The sequence below is a fragment of the Juglans microcarpa x Juglans regia genome, chromosome 1S (assembly GCF_004785595.1).
Source record: "Juglans microcarpa x Juglans regia isolate MS1-56 chromosome 1S, Jm3101_v1.0, whole genome shotgun sequence".
NCBI lineage: Eukaryota > Viridiplantae > Streptophyta > Magnoliopsida > Fagales > Juglandaceae > Juglans > Juglans microcarpa x Juglans regia.
Genome location: NC_054595.1, coordinates 17,859,846 through 17,880,257, shown reverse-complemented (window position 1 = coordinate 17,880,257; position 20,412 = coordinate 17,859,846). Strand labels below are relative to the sequence as shown.

Sequence of the window (20,412 nt, the reverse complement as noted above, 5' to 3'; positions counted from 1 at the left end):
ATTAGCTCATCGCCAACTCCGAGCCATTTCAATATTTCTCATCTTTGCCAATGTGAAACTTCATCATCCCCCGGTCCCCTTCCAATTACTTTGGCCAAAAATGAGGAAAAAAAAACTCTAAAGAGCTCCCCTTATATTATTGAAACCAACATATTTGAACAAAACATGTTGAAATTCATGTCAAGCCATCCCAACTGCAAACAATGTAGACTTTGTGAACAATGCGGGTGTTAATGACACAATTTATATTTACCAGTCAAACAACAATACAAGATCGACTTGAGCTTTCTCGCAAATGGTTGAAGATACAAATGGATGTGCTTCCTATCCATCCTATACTCAGAATAAGTCTGTGAGGTGCAAAGACATTTACTTTCTAATATACATATACTGATACATACATACATATATATATATATATATATATATATATATATATATGTTCCAGCTTCAATGAGAAAACTCACGCCGAAGATCGACCACATCAAACTTCAAATTGGGGTTCATATAGACGTGTGAACAATGCTCATAAATTGGGCTTCCATCAGATGGCTCCTCGTGGGGATGAAAGCCACGCTGTTGGCAATTACGAAGCACAGACACACCAGCTGGATCGGATAGATGAAATATGCCATGTGGACTGCAAAAGCAAGGGAAACAAATTTAGCATGCCAGCTAGTAATAGTATTAACTAAGATACATAATTTTAATGTATTAATACATAATTTGGTAGCATTTGTTAACCTTTAATCATATAGAGTCCCAGTGGTTTGCCTTCCCAATAGACATATATTCTTTATGGGTCACCCAACATTCAACCGGAGATGGTAACTCAACATTATGTCTACTATTGATATTTATTGCAAAATTTTTCTTTGCTATTATATATTCCAAGTCAGCAGAATTCTGTGTAGCTTAATACAGACTATATATATTTGACGTGATAAACACCAAGTGATCTTGGTAAAACCAACCTCGAAGTATCTGTAGGGGCCATAACAATTGCAATTGCTTCTGGCAGCATAATCTATAGTAATACCAAAAAGAAATCTTGTTAACAAAGTAAAAATACATAATAACAACAGGAAACTGGAGAGAAAATATCAGATATGCAAATATAGAAGCAGTTTAACTGATTTATGGGGAAAAATCTCCAAATTCTGGAGAAATGTCAATGCTTATTAAGTTCTCATTTATAATTGCAATTTCACCAATCGCCATCTTATCTATTTTGCTTGAACCTCCAAATGGTTAAATTCTTAGTTTATATGCCTTCCAGTGCTACATTCTTCATCCATGTTTCAATAACCAAGCATTTAGCAGATATTTGTCATTATCTCTAACAAGTTCCAAGCTAATGCAACTACTGCTTACACAAAAAAAAAAAAAAAAAAAAAAAAAAAAAAAAAAAAAAACCCGCCACATAACCTATGCATTAAAAAAGATAGTTACTTGAGAGGCAACAAGGGACATGGCCTGAGGGCAAGTGAAAAATATCAGATTTATGTGACTTGTTCTGATTAGTTTGGTATTGAAGGCTAAATTCAGTTGCCTTCATGGAAAAGAATATTAAAAAAAAGAGAGAAAAAAGTACGAAGAAGCAAAAAGCATCGACCATGCTCCAGTAAAACTAAATCACTTAGCAGCTAAGTCCAACACTACTAAAACTTAACACTAGAAAACAAGTATAGATCAAGTGCTAATACCAAGCCAATCAAGCTAATACAAAACAAGTATAAAAAACTGATTTTTTATTTTTTTTTTTTATAGGTAAACAAACTTTATTGATCAACAAAAAAAAAAAAACTGAATTTAATCAAGTGCTAATACAAAAAAAAGTACACCAAATTCAGTAAAACTGAATTTAATCAAGCTAAAGCAGTCAAAGCCAGGAAACCTAGATCAAGTACTACCATTTGTTACCTGGTACGAGTAATGAGTGTGTAGATCTACGGAAGACATGAAGCAGGTCTGTGATGGGTGCGTCTGATAATAACATTAGTAACAGACAGAATGGTCAAAAAACCCAAACAGCTGCCTATAGAGAAAAGTACATATCCATACAAAAAACATAGATAGTTGAGAAAACAAAACCAGTGATCTCTGAGTCGATCATGCCAAAATTGGCTTTTCTAATAATGTTCACTTTTCATAATAATTTTTTTATTTTGATATCAACAAGTAAAGCACATCAAGTCATAATTAAGGAGGTGAAGGTAGCACAAATTTTAGTAAAATCTACAAATATGCAAAGCACGCATTGTTGTGGACCGTAGTCCACTGATATAAAGATTCAATCATGGAAGTTTTTAATTCCTCTCTCACAATCTTCAAAGTTGTGGGTGTTACCCTCCTTCCAAATACTCCACGTTAAGCACAAAGGAGCCCTCCTCCTGGCCCTTATGCCCAAGTTTTCACTCGGTTTACCGCCCACACTACCATTAACTCCATTCATGGTGGTTTCACCATTCTAGATTTCCGCCCACAAGGCCCAAGCCACTTTACAGTAAAGCAGCAAGTGGTAGATGGTTTCCCGTACTTGGGCATACAACACCAATTCATCATATTATGTGCCTCCCAACTCAGATTATTCACCGTTAAAATCTTCCCTAGACATCATTTATACAAAGAATGCCATTCTTGAGTGACCCTTGTTCCACCATATACTTCTCCAGAGAAAGGAACATGCAGCTGCGAAGTGTAGGAGACAATAAAATGATCTCGCCTCGACCTGCCTTCTTCTTGAATGGATCCACCCCATTTGGTCCATACAGTTTCCTCTCATCCTTAGTGAATACAGGAGGTTGAGGAGCAATGTGATCGATTCCACTTTTGAATCCTGCACTAATTTGACAAAGGACACGGTCCAGTGTGGACTGTCATTCATAATCTGGAGAAGTTCAGCCACTCATAAATGCTTGTAGAAGATACTTATCAAAATAAATAAATGCTTGTAGAAGAGGAACTAAACAATTCTGGCCGAATTTCCTTAAGAGCCTGATCTCCCACTGGGTAGTAAAGTAGTAGTAAAAAATGTGTAAGGATATCATTACCCTATATCTAATGGATCTAGAAAATTCTCCTTATCCTCAGCGAATGTTTTCCTACACCCACACTCTGAAAGGCCCATTGACCATGTTAATGTAATATGAGTGTGTTGGCATATATGTGACAACATGTGTTAAATTGTGTTGTAACTTGTTCAGTGTTAAGTGGCTGAAGAAAACTGATGAAATGACAAGGGATTAAAATCAACTCAACATGGCTCGAGCTAAGCTTCATATAGAAAGTTTACTCAACCTGCGCTCAATTTGTTGCTCGAGCGAAGCTCATACAGAGAGTTCGCTCGACTCATGGCTCGAGCAATACTTGGAAGCAACGTGCGCTCAACACTAGCTCGACTCCCCGCTCGAGCGAATGTTAAAAGTATGACTTTGACTAGGGTTTCAGCATCATGTCCCATTGTGGCTATAAAATGAAACTTTTTTGTTCCTTCATAAGGCAAGCACATGCAAAGCAGATAGAGAGCTAAGAAAGAGAGAAAAAGATTCCATTCCATATACTTCAGTTTTCTCTTGTAATCAGATCCCCATACTATTGTGCTTGAGGTCAACTACTGCTAAATCAATTGGAGTGAATGTTCTTTGGCCGGAAGGGATTCCGGAGCTGCCGTTGAAGCAGAGATCAAGAGGTTCTCGTAGTAAAGCTATAGAAAGGCTGGAGTTCCGGGGCTGCATGCGTGCATAGATTAAGTGGGTCACTCGTGATGTTGCAAGCCAGATTTAGCTACTGCAAGGGTCTTGTGAGTGTTTCTAAATCAGTTATAACAAACTAAATTTCTATAGTGGATTTTAGGTGGTTTTAGATTTTGAAGATGTTCTTCAAATGAGTTTTCACTTCGTGACCAAATTGTTGTGTTAATTATTTTTATGTGGATTGTTTCATTGATTGACTGCTTGTTTGACAACATTTTTAAGTAGTGAAGTATTTTTTATTTTTTTTTTTAAAAAAAGAGTCAGGGCCACATGTCCAATAGTGACCCATTCCCAGCTTTTATTAAAGAGCCCTCGCTTACGATGGAGGAATACCGTGAAAACAAGCCAACTCATCAACTTGCTTACAAGAAAAACCACAAAAAAAAAACTCAATAACTACACTGGACTACATGCTGGACAAAGTGAAAGCTCAAGAGCGAAAAATGAAAAACTCCATGCAGAACCAACCAATGACTACAATAGACTTGCGCCCCTTCTAATTGCCAACAACCCCACTCTATCCAGTCTAACAATGCCCTGCAAACGTCTTGGTAGTGGATCATCCACACCATACGCACCTGACCCGCTTCCCCACTTCTCGCAAGGAAATTTGCAGCTTGATTTCCTTCCCAAAATTGATGAACTACTTGGTAGGATAAGCCCTCAAGCTCTTGAAGTAGCTCATCCCAAAAATCCCAAAGATACCATAAATTGCAACGCCAAGCACTAAGCCAGTCCACTATTACCTTCAAGTCGCATTCCAAAATAACACAACGACCACCCAGTTGTTTGCAAAGTTTCACCCCTGAATTAATGCATGAAGCTTTACCTTAGTGTTGGTGCCAAAACCAAACTGCTCTGAAAAAGTGCCAATAACTATGCCATGATGATCCCGCACTATTCCACCACCGCCACAATTACCCGGGTTCCCCCTACAACTACCATCCACATTCAGTTTCCACCACCCGGCAGGAGGTTTTGTCCAAGCAATTAGTTGAACTCGCTGGCCAAGACGCCAAAGAATGGGAATAGCCATCTCACGTAAAAACTGCTCATCTACGGGGCCTATAACTTCATTATCTTCATTCACAATTGCCCCCAACCATATAAGGACCTCTCGCCAAACTCCCACCATAGACTCCTGAAGACCTTCCATCCGCACTTTGCACCTCTTCTCCACAAACACCAAGTTAGAATACTTGGTAGCAGCCCAATGAGTATACCTTTCTTGGACGATTTCTTGGCACAAGAAAACCACACGGACACACGACTCCACCATGTCCCCGTCCGCATACACGCTACACCTAGAGTTACCGCAGCCAAATTCCACACCTGTTGAGCCACCTCGCCAATCGCAAGAACATGGTCCAATGACTCCATCTATGGCACACTGCAACAATCACATTTCGAGGCCAGAGAGACCCCACAGGACTGTATGCAATCATCAACTGACACACACCGAAACCGCGCCCTCCACATACACACCGATATCTTGCCTTGTAATTTTGAATGCCAGATCCAATCCATCCATGCACCACGCTCTCCCTTCACCCGAATCAACTCTCACGCACTTGCTGTTGAAAACTGGCCATTTGGACTCGGTCTCAAGACCAAGATGTCCTTACCCTCTCTACCAGCATGGATCTTCCTACCCACCTCAGAGGCAAGTTCTTCACCTACCAACTGCTCGAGACGTTCGAAGTCCCATTGCGAACCCAACTAGACATCACTGATCTTCAAAGTAGGCTGCTCAACCATGGGAAGCATCTCGCACAACCCCCCTCTAGGTGTTGTGTTGGGTTAAAACCACTGATTTTTCAGACCACATTAGAACACCATCTGCCCCACATGCTCCCATACTTAACTTTCACCACCAAATCACCATAGTTTCTCTCCAATGCATAGTGCCACAATCATTTGCCCACATAAACAAACAAGTTTTTGACACCCAAACTACCGGAAGAGACCAGAGCACATATTGTTGACCAATGGACTAGGTTACGTTGAGGCTCACCCTCCACACCACCCCATAGGAAGCCCCTTTGGAGCTTCTCTATATGCTTTTGCCAGACCAACTAGGATGGGAAAGAGCAAAAAAAATAAATTGGTAAGTTAGATAGAGTGCCATTGATCAAGCCGATCCAACCCCTTATAAAATATAAAGATGCTCTTAGCCTGCCAGTCCTCTTCCCATTTCAGCAATAAACCATCCCATTTTAACTTTGCCTTTTATGATGCTCCCACAGGGAGACCTAAACGCTTATAAGCAAAGCTATGAACATACCAACATCTGAGACCAAAACATGAGCAAAAGCAGCAACCCTAGTCCCTCACTTACAACATGGGTACATGGAAAGCACATGCGTTGAGGGTTCTATTCAATATTCATAGTTGATGATTGAATTAGATAATTCCAATTGACTGCATATCTATTATTATTTCAAGTGAGTAATATCATTAAACAAAAACTGAAAAATCAGAGAGGCCAACAGCATGCTCACCAGCCATAAAAATAATTTTCTTTTTATAGGTACACCAAACCCTCAGTAAAATTACGTGACCGAGTTATTTCAAAAATTTCTAATCAACATTTCAATAGCTCAAAGCAGAAACAGACCATGAGCATGCAAAATTTAATGAGAAGTAATGTTGACAATTACTGGCCACTGAGATAATTCACACACTTACGTGAATCCAACCAAGCGGAAAGAGAGATAATTTGTCTTGAACTTCAAATATCTCTTCCTCATTCAAAGTCTGACACTGAAATAAAGAGGAGTTGATGGCACATACATACAAGTAGTATACACTAAAAACTTGCCAAGAAAAACGACACATCAAGCATTTTTCTTATTTGTTTATACTCATTATCAGCAATAGGGAAACATTATATCCATTTGTAACTTAAAGATACAATAAACAGGCTGACGCTAGTAATTTAGAAATATACACAAGGGCCTTCAAAGAAAACCACAAAAAAAAAAGGTTATTTACATTTAGAAAAAGGGAAAAAAAACTGAAATATTGGCATAGGAAATCCAATTAAAGCAGTGGTATGAGTGCATGCCAAATAGGATATCTGGAGTTATTCTTCAACATGATCTCTATTAGCATCAATGGTTAAAAAAAAAATCTGCAAAGGGAATAAGAACTAATTTCGGATGCAAATGAAATATCTAAGAATCTCAAGTTCTTCCTAAAACCAAAACATTTGACAAATATAACGCATTCTGAATATTCTTTCAGTATTTCATTGCTTCAAAGCCAATACTATTTCGTTTTCTTTTTTTTTTTTTTCTTTTTTTTTTCTTTTTTTTGAGGGGGGATAAGGGTAGGTGGTGTATGAGATCTCAAATTGCTTGGGAATGAGAAGTTCTTGCTTTTTATAAGGTTCCAATGGGGCTCCAATTGTACCATTGACTAATCCTTTTGGAGTATAGATCATATAAATTGGGTCTTCAATTGGGGCGTTACAAATAGTATCAGAGCCAGGTGATACCCCATATGATAAGGATAAAGGTATGTGGTGTATGAGATCTCACATTACTTGAAAATGAGAAGTTCTTACTCTTTATAAGGTTTCAATGGGGCTCCAATTGTATCATTAACTAATCCATTTGGAATATAGGTAATGTAGTTTAGGTCTTTCATTGAGGCGTTATAGTATAACAAAGGGGTGACTTCCCAAAAGAAATTTAAAATTTCTAAGATTTCATTCACTAATAAAATTTCAAAAAATCCTCTATTTAAAGTCTTGCTAAGACTTTCCAGACTACAAAAAAAAAAAATCTAACTACAAAAAAAAGAATCTACAATTATTTTTAGAGCTCAAACTTTGGCTCCAAAATAGTTTCTAAACCCCAAAAAATATATTTTTTCAAATCTATTGCACTTGGCTATCCTAGAAACTTATTTTTATTCTCTCCGAACTTTTCATTATGGATGTTTCTCATCATCACACTGACTGATATGACAAATTTTAATGGATTTCTACTAAGTTGTTGAAACAAGAAGCCGCTAAAAAATGCGTCACATCAGCAGGTGTGAGTGAGAATGACAAGTTCAGGATGAAGAGTAACATTTCCCAATTGATAAATATGTTGATAATATTTTTTTGTATTTAAAATTGAGTTTATAATATCATTTTTTATATTTAGTATAAATTAGGGGAAAAACCTTATATTAAACTAACCAAATTTTTGTTTATAAGTAAATATATTAAAGTAACAAAATAGATTTAATTATTATGATATTGATAAACCGGCCCCCTAAAGATTCACCAATTTGGGGGCGTCGCACGGTGGGGATGGGATTAAGGCCCCGTTTGGATAGTGAAAGTGTTTCATCTCAACTCATCTCATCATTACAACTTTTCCAAATTCTCACACAAAATATAATAAACAATTCAACTTTTTTCAAATTCCAAAATAATAATAATATTAAAAAATAATATTTTATTCAACTTTCATCTAAAACCATCTCATCTCATCTCACAATCCAAACGGCGCCTAAGATAAACCTTAGAAGAACAAACAGGAGGGCATTAAATATGACTTAAAATGATGAAGAAAAAAGAAAAATAGTAGGTGGTCTTACCGAATCAGAAGTTGATTCTTGCTTTGGGATAATAAGTGTAGTGATATGGAAGACCCTGTTTTTCTACAGCAACATGAAATTGGAAGATAATGAAGAAAAAGTCAACTTCCCTTCTAACTTATATTTTCTTATCACAATACAATAACAATTTGGTTCTTAAATTTTTTTTTTAATGGTAAACAAATCAAAAGAGTAAACAAGAGCCCACACATGGTTCTTCAAATATTTAATTAGTCTTACCAATGAACCCGCAAGAACACCACATGTCTCTAAATTCTTTTGAGTGTTTTCCAGAGCTAATCTCAAGAAATCTTCCATCATTTTTACGGGCTGCAATATAAATTGAATTAAATTAGCATTATATTCATCAAGAACTAGAGGCATATAACCCCTAAAAGATAAAAAGAAAAAAATCAACATGTTTCCAAGTAATAGGAAAATGTTTACTTTCCCTAAGTATATGCCAAACAAGAGCTAGCAGAGGAAGCCTACAATGTGTAGATGCTGATATGAACCAGAATCTGGTATCCCATTCTGAGAAGATTTAGCTGATCCAGGTCTTGGATCTGCAACTTTTGATGGAGGAATTGGAGTGACATCTTGCTGCAGCTGAGCAAGGACAGGAGGAATGGAAGGTTGCTTGACCAACTGCAAAGGTTCTGCCTCAATCAATGGAGAACACGACTCCTCAGTACATAGCCATCTACCATCATCCAAGGAGAGCACTGACTCCATTGTAGATCCGATGCTGACGTGATCACCATCTTTTGCTGGCACAAGACCATATTGTCCAGCCTGATTCAGGCTATTATCACGGATGACAAAATTAAAAATGTTACAAGCAGTGGCAATTTAAGCAGTGGCAATTTAGATGGAAGAAACTTGACAAGAAATAGCAAGCAAAATGGTCAATCTCTTGAATTCATTCTAATTCCATGTGAGATAAATATAAGACATAAAAAAGGAAGAAAAGAGTACAATTTTGAAGCTTTAGCTGAGAATGGAAGACCTGATCAGAAATACTTACACTGGAATTTCTGTTGGGTTTAAGTTGATATTGTTTGGATATTGAACCTGTGTTTCACAGTAGTTTTCATTAGTTTATAGAGTTTGGGCTGGAGGAGGAGAAGGAAGAAGAACAGACAAGTTCACCTTTATGTCTGCACTAGGTCCTCGCCACTGTCCTTGAAGACCATTTGGACCCAAGAATGAGTGTCTAGACAAAGTTTCCTTCTTTGGAGGAGGTAAACCAAAAGATCTGTACATTTCAACATATTAATTATTATTATGGGTCATCTCTGCAGAAACGATAATACTAAAAGCAATTTTATCTTTAGCAATTTATATTATGGGTCTCTCTAGATTACTAGTACAATTTTTTTTTTTTTTTGTCAGTTAGATTACTAGTACAATATTACACACATAATGATGCGTATAGCTAAACAAAAAGCAAAGAAAGAAGAACTAAAAATGTTTCACAAGTAGAACAGTTATAGGAGACGAGAGTAGCCAGAGGATCAACACCAGCCTAGGAATTATGAAGCATTTCTGAATTTCACATCAAGGTGAGACACCTTACAAATATCAAAGTTAAGGTGGCAGTCTCTTCAGGAAACATGTCCATATCAATGCTTTAACCTTAGCTGTAATGGTTATTAAAAGTGCATATTGTATAATAAAGTAAAAGCTTCGTACAAGGAACTAACATGAATAGTACCTTCAACAAATAGTGCTTATTATCAGGGCATGAAATCTGTGTCCTAATCAGCTCAAGTTAGGCAAAATGAGCAGGTTCAGAGAGGCCTATGCCAAATCAAACTCTCCTATAAACACCTGAACTTGATAAACTCCAACCAAGTCCCTCTAACTCGGCCTACAAAGGGGCTGGTTTTGCATGGTGCAAAGACTTGACCTCCAAAAGGGGCCTTATGTCTATAATTACTTGGCGTGAGAAGTTTAAAATGATATACTCACAGCTTTTGGAACTGCTTCTCAATTTGCACGGAGTTTGGTGAAAAACCCTGAGACTGATGATTGTGATATTTCCATGAAGACTGAGGTGCTACACTAGCAGGCTGCAGTAAGATGAAAACAATATATTTTAGAAGAGGAATTCTATGCATCAGCCACTATTCACTTTCACACCCCATACCTATAGCTTTTTTTTTTTTTTTTTTCATAGGATGTACGGTTGCTTTTCATAGGGTGTGGGGGTGTTTTTCATAGAGTGTGTGGTGTGGGGTAGTGAATAGTGACTGATGAGAAGAATTTTTCATTTTAGAAAATGAAAATTCTACACCAAAGAAGAGCAAGAGATATTAGAAAACAAAACAAATCAACAGAAGATATACCACAAAAGTGAAGATTTCTACGAACTTCATACAATATGGAACAGAACATTAAGACAACATTGTGACTGAGCAACCATACTGGGAAAAAAAAAAAGGACACTGCTACTCGAACACCCAAAATACTGAAATTTGACCGATATAATTTTTTAATTTTCTTTCGAATTTTATTTTCACTTTTTGAATTTTTTAAAAGATAAATCAGTTATAAAAATTATTTTTTATTCAAACAAAAGTTTAAAAAATTAAAAAAAAAATGAAAAATAAAATAACAATTTCGGTCATAGTTTTGGTATTTTGGGTGTCCAAGTACCATTTCCAAAAAAAAACTGAAAAGAAAAGGTTTGTAAGTAGTGTATTGTCAGATAAATCAAATGATTAGAAGACTATTAGCATTCCAATTATCAGGTGACAAATTCACATAACATCAGAGAAGCGTGAACAAGGTCATACCCGCTTCATATCAACGCTGAGGTAAGAATTTCTATTAGCAGCAGGCCTTTCCAAGGAGGATATCTCTGAACCAAATAAACTCGATTCTGGGGCTTCAGGTAGTAGTAATCTGGATCCAGAATGGGCCTTTTTTAGTTCGTCCACTCGTCGTAAGAACTCTGGCTTCAAAGATTCAACCTCATCCAGCACTGATGGCAATTTCTGGATTGCAAATAAGAAAAGCCCACACGAAGACATGCTATCATATAGTCGACACAAAAGTACAAGATACACAAAGAGTATGCCTCACCTTCTTATATTTTTTTCTTTCTTCTGGAAGCAGAACCAGGTAATCCCGATGAAATGGTATAGTTTCAGACACCAAACTGCAGCAAGTTAGAAAAAATAAGCTCATGAATCCAAATACAGGATACCGTTTCAATTTCAGAAACTTGAGAAAACGATCACATCATTTTTTTTATCCTTACCTCGAATATCTAAGAAGAATGATGTACAAATCTATAACATTCTTCTCCTCCCTATAGATGCTAGCCTGAGTGGATTAGACATAACAAAATAAGCCATATAAATAACAGGGAACCGTAAAAATAAATAAATAAATCCTGCTTTATCGTTAGGCTAAAGCCAATACTATGGGATCAAAAACATACACCATAGACAGTATGGGAAAACTATCAGTAATGATATTATTCTATCAAAGCCCTACAACTATTCAGCGTCACGTACACCTCCATCGTACAACATTAGCAATTGCTTCCTATAGGCTATATTTCACTTGCCAATAAAACCAGAATTAGAGTCGTTTTACTTGCACCTTCAACAAGTTTACGCATACAGTTTCAACCCAGAGCTATGAAAATCCTAGAATTGGAGGAACCTGTTTGAGGAGATTATCAGCGATCCGGTAGTAATTACGGAGAGCAATTCGATTGTCGACCTCGACTGTCCGAGCCATCGATTTCACGTCGATCTCCATCATTCTCCGGTGACGGCGATAAAAATGCCAGTTCTCTGCAACTCCGATTGAATTCCCAGAAAAGCCACACGTCTGTGCCAATGTTAGAGAGACGAGAACAAGGTAGCGAGGAGTCGATTTCCGAGCGAGCGTGGGAGTCAAGTTTCTGAAGATCGAACACCGCCGTTTCGAGGAGAGTTATAAATAGAATAAAGATTTTCGACATTTCCGTCACCCTATGTCGACATAATGACTAATGAGGCGGTGTAAAAATGTTGGAAAATATAGACTATCTTTAAAATTTGATAAAAAGTATATATTTTTTATAAATTTAAAATTTTTTTATCCATAACTTCAAATTGAATTAACTATTAGATTCATCAAAATAATAATATAATATTATTTTTTTAATAATAAGATTTTTAATTTATTTTTTTCATATTTTACAATTACACTAATTATATGTTAATTTATAATTTAATTTGATACTTAAATTATTGTTTCTCAACTTAAATATATTGTGTCTCAAAATTAGAAAACAATAATTTAAGTAAATAAAATAATATTTATAGAGTGTGAATAGTGAGTCTTCAAATTTGAAGATGAATTAGAATACACTGCAGCTCAAAGTTTCAAATTTTAATGTTTGGTGAATCTAATATAGTGATTTTAAACATAAATTCATCAAATTTAAAAGATTGAACTCATTTGATGAGTCCAATGCCAATATTGTTACAATTTTTTTATAGCTAAATTTTTAATAAATGATATTATGATAAAATAATTTATAAAAATAGTATCTCTTTTATAAATGCCTCGTTTTAAAATAAATAAATAAATAAAAACTTTATGTACAGCCATTTTTACGTATTCTTTATATACTCTACTGATATGATTGGCTGCGTCACTTTTTGTAATATAAAATAATTGATTTGGTTAATTATATCAGAAGAGTGCACAAAAAATACGTAAAAGTGATTATATATAGCATAACACTTTAAAATATGAGTGTAAAAGTATTATAGAAATAATATGCATGTATCATTACTTTTAATCCAATCAAAATTAAAAATAGTCTTCGAATAATTGATAAATTGTATAAAGATCTGTCACATTTAACCCACAAACTATTTATTTTATTACACAAGAACTTAAAAAATAGTCGAACTGATGTGTGTTATGAAATAATCTTCCTCATTTGCATCTCTTAAATTTCTGGAATATATCTTTTTTTTTTTTAAATAAAACAACGTCATTCATTAATTAGCAACCATTTTAGACACTACAACCAATCTTACATGGATAGGAACATCTTCCATATCAATAAATACAGAATTAATGTACAGCTTGATTGAAGTCCTTCCTGACATAGTGAATCTGCCAAGCAAGAGGACCATGTATAAAGAGCTTCAAACTCTATAGGTGCTCGTAGCTGCCAAAACATCACCTTGAGAATTTCTAATCGCAACCCCAATACTCATTCAAGTATGTTCTTTATCAATAGCTACATCCCAGTTTGCCTTGACGTAGGGACTTGCAGGTGGTGACCATACTTGTTGTTCAGTTGTCCTCATACTACTGTGATGCACCATCTCTGCTCTGGCAATCTGATATTCTCTAAGGAGAATGATTTATACACTATTTTTTATAACATATTTTACAACAATATGTTAAATAAGAGGTAATTTTATAAAACACTTTATAAAAATAACATTACTTTACAAAAATACCCTTATCTTACAATATTGTTGTGAAACGTGTTGTGAAAATATGTTTTGCATGTATCAATACTCCGCTCCTAAGCCATATCTTCCTCATAATAATTGTCATCTCAACAAATTCATTTTGATCAAGGATATTACTCATATGCTTCATAAGAGACAAAAAGTCCACACAGCCACTCATCTTCTGAACTTTTCAACAAGCAGCACTCAAGACATCACCAGCAACAACACAAGTCCAAAGAGCATGCACAACATTTTCACTAGCCAGACCACAAATGGGACAGAGATCCGAACTGATCACTTTCTTCAACAATAAATTTGCTCTCGTAGGTAGACCATTGTGACAAGCTTTTCAAAGAAAAACCTCAACCACCATTGGAGTTGGCAGATTCTATAGTTTCTTCCAAAAGATATCTCGATTATGACCCTTTGAAGATTCACCAATATCTCTGTCTATCATCATCTTGATTATGCTAGTCGATTTCATATGTATATAAAAATATTTGGATTATGAGTAAATACATACATACATACATACATATATATATATAGATAGATATATTTGATCATGTTCAAACAGTTCACAAAAGACAATATAGAACCATGTTTTTTAGAGAGTCCACTCTTACTACATACGTCCGATGTGCCCTAAAATTCACTTGACAGAGCCTTGTTCCAATTGCTTGACATACGCTCCACCAAACCAGCTTCATTTTTCTTCTTGTACATGGGGGCCAAACAGGGTAACATGTCTCTCTGCTCCAAATCATGTCCATTTGGAGCTTTTTCGTATAGTAGTAACAAGCATCAGACATCAGCCAGATAAAATGAATGGTACACACAGCGATCCAAAAGGGTTATCTCCTGGCCACCACTATCTTTCTCAAGTCCAATGTCACCAGACCTAGAAAACAAATCCCAGATTCGTTGCAGCCATCACTAGATCAATGATTTAATCTGCATAAGAGAAACAGGAGTCTTAGATCATACATTAGAGTATTTTTATAGATTTTTAGTATTTTTATGCTAAAACAGAATTACAAATGAGCACATAACCTGATTGTTATCCAAATATAACTCACCATCCTCGCTTCCAGGACAAAAGAAAGTCACAACTCATAGAGAGATAGAGAGAGAGAGAGAGAGAGAGAGAGAGAGGAGGTCACCAGACAACATAAAGCCATTATTCACATTTTGCAATTCTAAGCCACATCACATTGCGATAACATTAGCATGCCAACATCGTATGTGCTTGCAAGGGAGTACTTGTAAACAACAAGACTCTATTTCACTTGGGTAAATTGATTTTAAAAAAAGAAGATAGCATCAGGACAATCTAAAAGATGGAGTTTATTGATATTTTTGCGCCAGCATATCCAATTGACCATTTTTGTTCATTGGGCAAAGATTGAATACTAGTAGTAATCTCTTTTTTCCTCTTTTTCTTTTCTTCATTGGTATGTTTAACACCTCACCAATGTCAATGCGTGAACAACAGAAAAAACGCCAAAGCCGATCTGATTCATCGTCCCTCTCCCCCTTTACTCTCAGGAAGGTAAGAAATTTCAACCAAATTTAAAAACTACAATAAATTGAAACTTCATATCACAATACCTCTTAGAATGTAGAAAACCAGTAGAAGGGAATGTCAAGACAGTGTAAATTTAAATTTAACAGTTTTATACAAATTTGCTTAACTGCATCATCAGCAACTCACCATGCATATCCTGCCAGGAACCAACACTCGTCTAAAAGAGATACAAAAGAACTAGAAGTAGAAAAGTATAAAATGGCTTTCTACATACCTGTTGTGTTACGGAGATAATTTAGGGATTTGATTTGTAATATTTTAAGGATGTTTTCCTTAATATCTAGATTGTATATAGCAGATAATTAGGCTGTAAATAAGTTGGAAACACTTACCTTGTATAGTATTTAGGTGCTGGAAATCTGGCATTAACTATGTAAATCTCTTCTATATAATCAAAGGAAACCCTATGGAAAGGGCATTCAGACCAACTTTGACATGGTACCAGAGCCCCTCTGATTTTCGTCGCTTTGGTCTTAATCACAGGGTGCGATTTTTCGTTGCTATTCTTGGGAGAATTTTTTTTTCTGATGCAGCAAGTTCCTTCTTGCTCTTAGTGGGTCTCGGTGCTTTCTGTGGGGTCAAACCTTGTGGGTTTGAGTTTTTGGTGGCTGTCAGACCAATTTCTCAGAGTTACAAACTCTGTTCTTTGGTGAGAGGCACTTCCCTCGGTGATTTTTCGTGGTGGATGTACCTCTTTGTGGCTGTCGGCATTCTCTAGTGGTGGCTGTGTGGTAGTCGACCATTTATGGTGTGGTTCACGATAGAGCTAGTCCTCGCCTTCTCTCTCGCGATGCTTGATTTGTGCTGGCTGGGTTGTTGTGGGATCATCAGCTCTCTCTGTAGCCGACAGCAGTTTCTATGGCAGTTACAAGGTGCTCAGCTTTCTCTAGTTGACCTCGGTGTGGAGTGCACCTTCTTCTCTGTGTAATATCGGGTATAACGGCACTCTGGTTTGCCGATTCTATTATGCAATAGGTATCATTACTTGGGCTTCTTTCTTGTGGGCTTATTGTGGGCTTACCTTGGCATTACCTGGGCTTTATTGTTGTTGGCCATCTGTTATTGTTATTCCTTTGCCGTGACTGCCTACGTTTATTTGATTGGATATATTCATGTTTTCTATGTCACTTTCATCATGTCTATTGAGAATACTATTGTTCGCTTTACTGTAAATAATTTTCCTACGTGAGCATTTCAATTTAAGATATTTTTTAAAGGGAAAGAATTATCCAATCATATTGATAGTTCTGCTAAGGTTCCCACTGATGAAAAGGAATTTGCTCAATGGGAGGTCAAGGATGCTAAGGTGATCTATTGGCTGTTGGGGACGATTGAGTCTCACCTTGTGACCAATCTTCATTGTATTACTACAGCCCAGGTTATGTTGGATTATCTTCACCGTATTTACCACCAAGATCATAGTGCTCGGAAGTTTCAATTGGAGTTGAAAATTAGTAATTACAGTCAAGGTAATTTATCTATTGAACAATTTTATTCTGGTTTTATTAACCTTTGGAGCGAGTATTCTACTATTGTTCATTCTAAGGTTCCCCCTGCGGCACTCGTGACTCTTCAAGCAGTTCATGCTGAGAGTCAACGCGATCAATTTTTGATGAACTTTCAACCTGAATTTGAGCCTGTTTCAAGCCGGTTTATTGAACCGTAATCTGGTTCCTTCCTTGGATATTTGCTTGGGAGAATTATTGCGTGAAGAACAGCGGTTATCCACTCAGATGGGTATGACTTCTGAGAAAGTCTTTTCTAAGGCTGTGAATGTAGCCTATGCAACACAAGGGAGAGGGAGGAACAAGTTGCAGTGTTTCAATTGAAAGGAGTTCAATCATATTGCTCGCAACTGTCCGAAAAAAGTTTGTAACTACTGCAAGAAAGAGGGCCTTATCATCAAAGACTGTCGGGTGCGGTCTCAGAATCGCCAATCCCAAGCCTTTCAAGCTGTTGTTCAGTCCTCGTCTTCTTCTGCGCTTGCCACTGTAAGCTCTGATTCATCTGTTCTCACACCTGCCATGGTCCAACAGATAATTGTGTCTGCTTTTACGGCTTTAGGCCTGCAAGGTACAGATCCTAATTCTACTTCTTCTTGGATTGTTGATTCGGGTGCATCTAATCAAATGACTAGTAGTATGACAGGTCTCCATGGTGTTCGTAAGTATGGAGGCATGCAAACTATTCAGATTGCTGATGGTAGTACACTTCCTATTACTGTTGTTAGTACTTTGGGCTCTTCATTTCACAATGTTTTTGTCTCTCCTGGATTATCTACCAATTTGATTTATGTTGGACAATTGGTGGATAATAACTATGATGTTCATTTCTCTCGTGGTGGTTGTCTTGTGCAGGATCAGGTGTCGGGAATGGTGATCGCCAAGGGGCCTAAAGTGGGACATTTATTTCCTTTACAGTTTTCTATTCCTAATGTTGTTTCCTTTACTTGTATGGCTACTACCAATAATAATGAAGTCTGGCATAAGAAATTCGGTCATCCTAATTCTATTTTCTTGATTGAAACATGGTTTTTTGGGCAATAAAGATTCATTTTCTTCTTCTCCCGTATCTTTTGATTGTGTCACTTGTCGTCTTGGTAAAAGTAAAACTTTACATTTTCCTGCAGATGGTAGTCATGCTTCTAATTGCTTTGAGACTGTGCATACTGATGTTTGGGGTGTTAGTCTTGTTATTTCTCATGGTCAGTATCGTAAGCTGACGTGTTTTCTGTTTTTCAAAAATTTGTTGCACTTGTTGAGACACAGTTCAGTACTTGTATCAAAATCTTACGCTCCGACTCAAGGGGGAATACATGTCTCATTCCTTTTAGACTTATCTTCAACAAAATGGGATTATTTCCCAGCATTTTTGTCCTTATACCCCTCAACAAAATGGAGTCACTGAGCATAAGAATCGTCATCTCTTATATGTTGTTCATACTTTATTGATTGATTCTTCTGTACCTTCTAAGTTTTGGGTAGAAGCTTTATCTACTACTGTTTATTTGATCAATCATTTGTCTACTGCTACTCTAAATTATGATTTTTCCTATTTTCGATTATTTGGCATATCTCTTGAGTATCAATCCTTTCATACTTTTGGGTGTGTTTGTTTTATTCATCTGCCACTTGTTGATCTTCACAAGCTTGCTGGCCAGTCTGTCATGTGTGCTTTTATGGGATATAGCCATACTCAAAAAGGATTTGTTTGTTATAATGCTCATGCAAACAAATTCAGGATTTCCTGAAATATGATTTTCTTTGAAAATCAACATTTTTTTCAGTCTCAGGTTATTTCTAATCCCCCTATTACTCTTCTACCTGCTTTTGATGATGTGCCTTTTTTTATTGAGCGATTTAAATCAGGTGTGGTGTATCATAGACATCCTCCTTCAACGCCTCTTTCAAACACTGATCCATCATCTGATTCTACGGTTCCTATACCTCGGCGCTCCACCCGGGTTACACATCCACCAAATAGGTATGGTTTTTCTCATACCTCGCTTGCTACCACTCTCAACATTGTTTCTGTTCCTCACTCTTATACTCAGGCAGCCACCCAAGCATGTTAGTAGCAGGCCATGCAAAAAGAAATCCATGTTCTTCAAGACAATCACACTTGGGATCTTGTGACATGTCCCTTTGTGTCAAACCTATTTGTTGTAAATGGGTGTACTTAGTCAAGTTTAGGTCTGATAGCTCACTGAACAGATATAAGGCCCATCTCGTGACTCTTGGGAACCGGCAAGAGTATGGTATTGATTATGAAGAGACATTTGCACCTGTTGCCAAAATGACTACTGTACGAACTATCTTTGCACTTGTTGTGTCGCAGGGTTGATCTCTCTGGCAGATGGACGTAAAGAATGTTTTTCTACACAGGGATTTGAAAGAAGAAATCTATATGTCTCCACCTCCCAGCATGTTTGCTACACCATCCTCAAAGGTTTGTCGGCTATGCCAATCCTTATATGGACTGAAACAGGCTCCACGTGCATGGTTTGATAAATTTCGCTTTACTCTACTTGCTTTTAACTTTACTCAGAGTCAGTTTGATTCCTCTCTGTTTCTTCGCAAGACTTCTGCAGGAATTGTATTGCTTCTAGTATATGTTGACGGCATTGTGATTACTGGCTCTGATATTGAGTTAATTAAGCAATTACAACAGCATCTCAAGGCCTCTTTTCACATGAAAGATCTCGGTCCCCTGCAATACTTTCTTGGTCTTGAGGTGCAGATTATTCCGACTGGTACATTATTACACCAGTACAAATACACTCAGGAAGTGATTTCATTGGTTGGTTTCCAATCGGGTAATTATGTTCTTACTCATTTGGAGGTAAATCTTAAGCTTCGTCAGGAGGAAGGCAAGCTTCTATCAGATCCATCCTTGTATCGGCAACTAGTTGGGAGTTTGAACTACTTGACGATTACTCGTCCTGACATTTCTTTTGCTGTGCAGCAGGTCAGTCAATTTATACAGGCCCTCTAACACCTTCACTTAGCCGCTGTCCGCCACATTATTCGATATCTGAAGGGCACCTCTACATGTGGGTTGTTCTTTCCTAAAGAATCTTCCTTACAGTTGGTGGGGTATAGTGACGGTGATTGGGCCGGATGTGAGGATACTCGTCGCTATGTTATTGGTTGGTGCATGTTTTTAGACAATGTACTCATTTCGTGCAAGAGTAAGAAGCAAGACCGAGTTTCCAAGTCCTTCACTGAGTCTGAGTATCAAGCTGTGTCTTCTGCCTGCTCTGAGATCACATGGCTTCGTGGGTTATTAGGTGAACTTGGTTTTCCTCAGCTTCATTCCACTCCTCTTCATACTGATAATACCAGTGTTATTCAAATCGCCGCTAATCCTGTCTTCCATGAGCGTACAAACATATCAAAGTCAATTCTCATTCCATACGTGAATCCTTTGACAGACATGTGATTACTCTTCCTCACATTTCTACTAAACATCAAACTGTAGACATATTCAC

The 20,412-nt window shown here is 36.9% G+C and overlaps 1 protein-coding gene across 2 annotated transcripts; it reads right to left on the bottom strand.

Annotated features, from left to right (window-relative positions):
* Positions 1-226: 226 nt before the first annotated feature.
* On the bottom strand, positions 227-12,321 carry LOC121245986 (AMSH-like ubiquitin thioesterase 3). Of its 2 annotated transcripts, none has more exons than XM_041143938.1 (14): positions 12,030-12,321; positions 11,620-11,684; positions 11,442-11,517; positions 11,153-11,353; positions 10,326-10,426; positions 9,504-9,609; positions 9,379-9,425; positions 8,844-9,156; positions 8,592-8,681; positions 8,352-8,414; positions 6,444-6,518; positions 1,924-1,971; positions 975-1,027; positions 227-640 (listed from the first exon to the last, which is right to left on the bottom strand). In XM_041143938.1, exons 1-14 carry the CDS (start codon positions 12,129-12,131, stop codon positions 451-453), a joined length of 1,530 nt encoding a protein of 509 aa, XP_040999872.1. In that variant the 5' UTR covers positions 12,132-12,321; the 3' UTR covers positions 227-450. The 2 variants fall into 2 exon arrangements, with proteins under 2 accessions (XP_040999872.1, XP_040999871.1); XM_041143937.1 differs by having other exon boundaries at positions 1,924-1,986; positions 12,030-12,317.
* Between the last annotated feature and the right edge of the window lie 8,091 nt (positions 12,322-20,412).

Excerpts from the sequence above, each read along its gene's own strand:
- LOC121245986 (XM_041143937.1), bottom strand. The coding sequence starts at position 12,131 with ATGATGGAGATCGACGTGAAATCGATGGCTCGGACAGTCGAGGTCGAC. Across the intron at positions 10,427-11,152 it reads TCAGCGTTGATATGAAGCGG|CCTGCTAGTGTAGCACCTCA; the intron begins GTATGACCTTGT and ends ATCTTACTGCAG. Across the intron at positions 8,415-8,591 it reads GTGTTCTTGCGGGTTCATTG|AAAAACAGGGTCTTCCATAT; the intron begins GTAAGACTAATT and ends ATGTTGCTGTAG.